Raw genomic sequence first — 2,500 nt, 5'->3', positions numbered from 1 at the left:
AAGTAAGCAAATGTCCGTGTAAACCAGCTGTAAATTTCATTAAGTGTTAACTGCCTGTCAGATGACTCCATGATAGCCTGGAATGAGACAAGATACATAATGACATAGAAAAATGCTCTACTAACTGGACCAGATGACACTTCCCCATCCAAGCCTTGCTTTAAGCCTTAATAAGTTTTAATTTAATCAGCCAACGTTAATTTCCCTTTACTTACCTGCCTTATGAGAGTTGCATAAGTAAAGGGAGGTCTGACATCTGCATTTTTATAAAATTCATAGTTTGGGGCAATCTCTATAAAAATAAAAAAGTCTGTGTTAATTCTGCTAATAACTCACAGGATGCAGAATTGATTTTCCCTATTTTTCCCCCAATATTGGTAAAGTGATTTGGTGAGAAAGCCCCCGACGAGTGAGTGCACAAAGCATGACAGTGGAATTGAATTATTTGGAAAAGGCCATTCTGACGCCGGGTGCAGATGAAGCGTCCCCTAGCTGTTCCCAGGACTTCAGCAGCAGTGTGACCAGCTGGCCTGGGGATTCTTTTATTTTTTTCTCCAACAGCCAGGTCCGCTTTTAAGCAGGTGGTTTAGGCATGTTCTTACATGGACTTTTGCCTCTCCCCACACAGCCCTGGTCATAATCTTTGCTTTTCTCCTCTAATACTTCTTAATGTATAACAGGATCAAGCCTGGGCATCTGCATCTGCGGCTATCTAACAAAGGAGGCACTAGCCTCTTCCCACATTCATGTCGAAAATAACTTCACTTGTAAAAAGAGGACTCTGGGCTCATAATGGTTACAACGTGTAGCTGTGGTTGTCCAGATGCCTCAGGGCTGGGGTGGAATGGGGAAAAGGGAAAAGGGAGAAGAGTTGCCCAATGGTGACTTTTTGCACTGTGCTGTGCGAACTCGGTACTCAGGCTCTTCTTCCGCAAAAGGGTAGGCAGGCATTAGGAGCCCTGGTAGTCCAACAGCACCTAGACAGCATCTTGATAAAGACTGATTCATCCATATGTAGCCCCAACGGCCTTTCATACAGTCAAGGTGCTTCATACATGTCCTTTTAAGCAGCTCTTATCATAGAGCATTACTCCTAGATGTTGGATGGCCCTTGTCTTCCCTCAGAGATCAAAGGATCTCATTGAATTAAAGTGATAATATAGGCTATCCTGACAACACATCTCTCAATTTTTCTAATGGGGAGAGCTTTCTTTCTTGAACAGCCATTCAGAACAATTCATCATGATGTGCTTAGGGAATCACCCCTATCCGCATTTACCAGGAATAAAACAATTATCACTCCATAAATCATGACTTGAGTCTCCATGCGCTCTGGAATGGCTCATGGACAGTTGCTTCAGCTACAGATTTCCTCTCCCAAAGTAAAAGAGCTCTAAAGAGCATTGATAGCCTACCTGATGACATGGGAATGTTGTATTTGTCTGAATGTCGCCTTCGTATGGCTCCCACATTGGGCACACTGGCTGGGGTGATTACTGAGGGTCCCTGGGTAATCGGGGTGACTGGGGCCGTTGGTGTGGTAGGGGTTTGAGGTAAGCTCTGTGGGGATGTCTCCAACATGTTCTTCGACATGGTGACACTAGACACCAGATTTAGCTGCAAAGGCCCAAGAGAAGAGTAGGAAAAAGGTAGAGACAAGAGAAAAAGACTTAAAAAGGTTTGACAAATGAGAATGGATTCACTTCTACAGCTGTGTTGCCACTAATAAGCCGCAAAAGGAAGCAGCCAATCTCAACTAATTACAGGATGAAATTGTATCATAAGAACTCTAATTAGAGGATGCTGTTAGAGGTTATCTAATAATCTACTGCAGTGTTACTTAGGACTAACTCCTTCTTGTCCTACCAGACTTCAGAGAAAGTATATTTCCTTAAATAAAAGCCAGTTGCTGATTATTGACTGCCCCTGTTATTAGCCAGGTCTAGCCCCCAGTGAGGCAACAACAACAACAATACATACAGATGCAATGATTTTAGCCAATAGGACTTAAGAGAAACTTGCTATTCTGTTGCTGCCAGAATTTTTTTCCCATAGTCCCAAATCTCAGCTGAGAGGCTCCAGCCAGCTGGAAAATTTTACACTGACCTTTAGTCTCCTTGCTAATTTGGTGGAATGGTAATGACATTACTACATATTCAAACAAAATTGTCTTAATTGCAAATTAGCCGGAGGAGGCTGAAAATTTTCAAATTAAATCTGATTGGAGATGGAGAGAGGGAAATGGAATTTCCTCACTAACAATCATTTGTGGCATGTGTTAACAAATATAATGAAATGTCAAGTTTGCCAATTCCTCTGGAAGTATCATTTTCAATTTATGATTACAGTGTCACTTAATGCTGATGTACCCTGGAAAGTGGGTGTCAGGGTAGAAAAAAGGAAAAAGGTGAGAATGTATGCAAGCTATTTAACAATGTGCCCTTCGTTACACCCCTCAGAAAGGTCCTGCTCTTCATTATCAAAAAAACTCGTATCACCT

General features: G+C 42.1%; 1 protein-coding gene across 1 annotated transcript in view; it reads right to left on the bottom strand.

The window, feature by feature from the left end:
• The window catches only part of Foxp2 (forkhead box P2), a 648,199-nt gene that overhangs the window by 35,947 nt on the left and 609,752 nt on the right, over positions 1-2,500 (bottom strand). Inside the window, exons 14-16 of the mRNA XM_029561780.1 lie at positions 1,416-1,617; positions 216-292; positions 1-77 (exon numbers count right to left, since the gene is read on the bottom strand). The exon at positions 1-77 is cut by the window's left edge and continues 25 nt beyond it. Of these exons, the coding sequence (XP_029417640.1) occupies positions 1-77; positions 216-292; positions 1,416-1,617 (356 nt within the window). The remainder of the gene's footprint in view (positions 78-215; positions 293-1,415; positions 1,618-2,500) is intronic.

Source organism: Nannospalax galili, unplaced genomic scaffold (genome assembly GCF_000622305.1).
Source record: "Nannospalax galili isolate Female #2095 unplaced genomic scaffold, S.galili_v1.0 scaffold794, whole genome shotgun sequence".
Lineage (NCBI taxonomy): Eukaryota > Metazoa > Chordata > Mammalia > Rodentia > Spalacidae > Nannospalax > Nannospalax galili.
The sequence above is the reverse complement of the archived record's forward strand: the minus strand, read 5'-3'. Positions and strand labels throughout refer to the sequence as shown.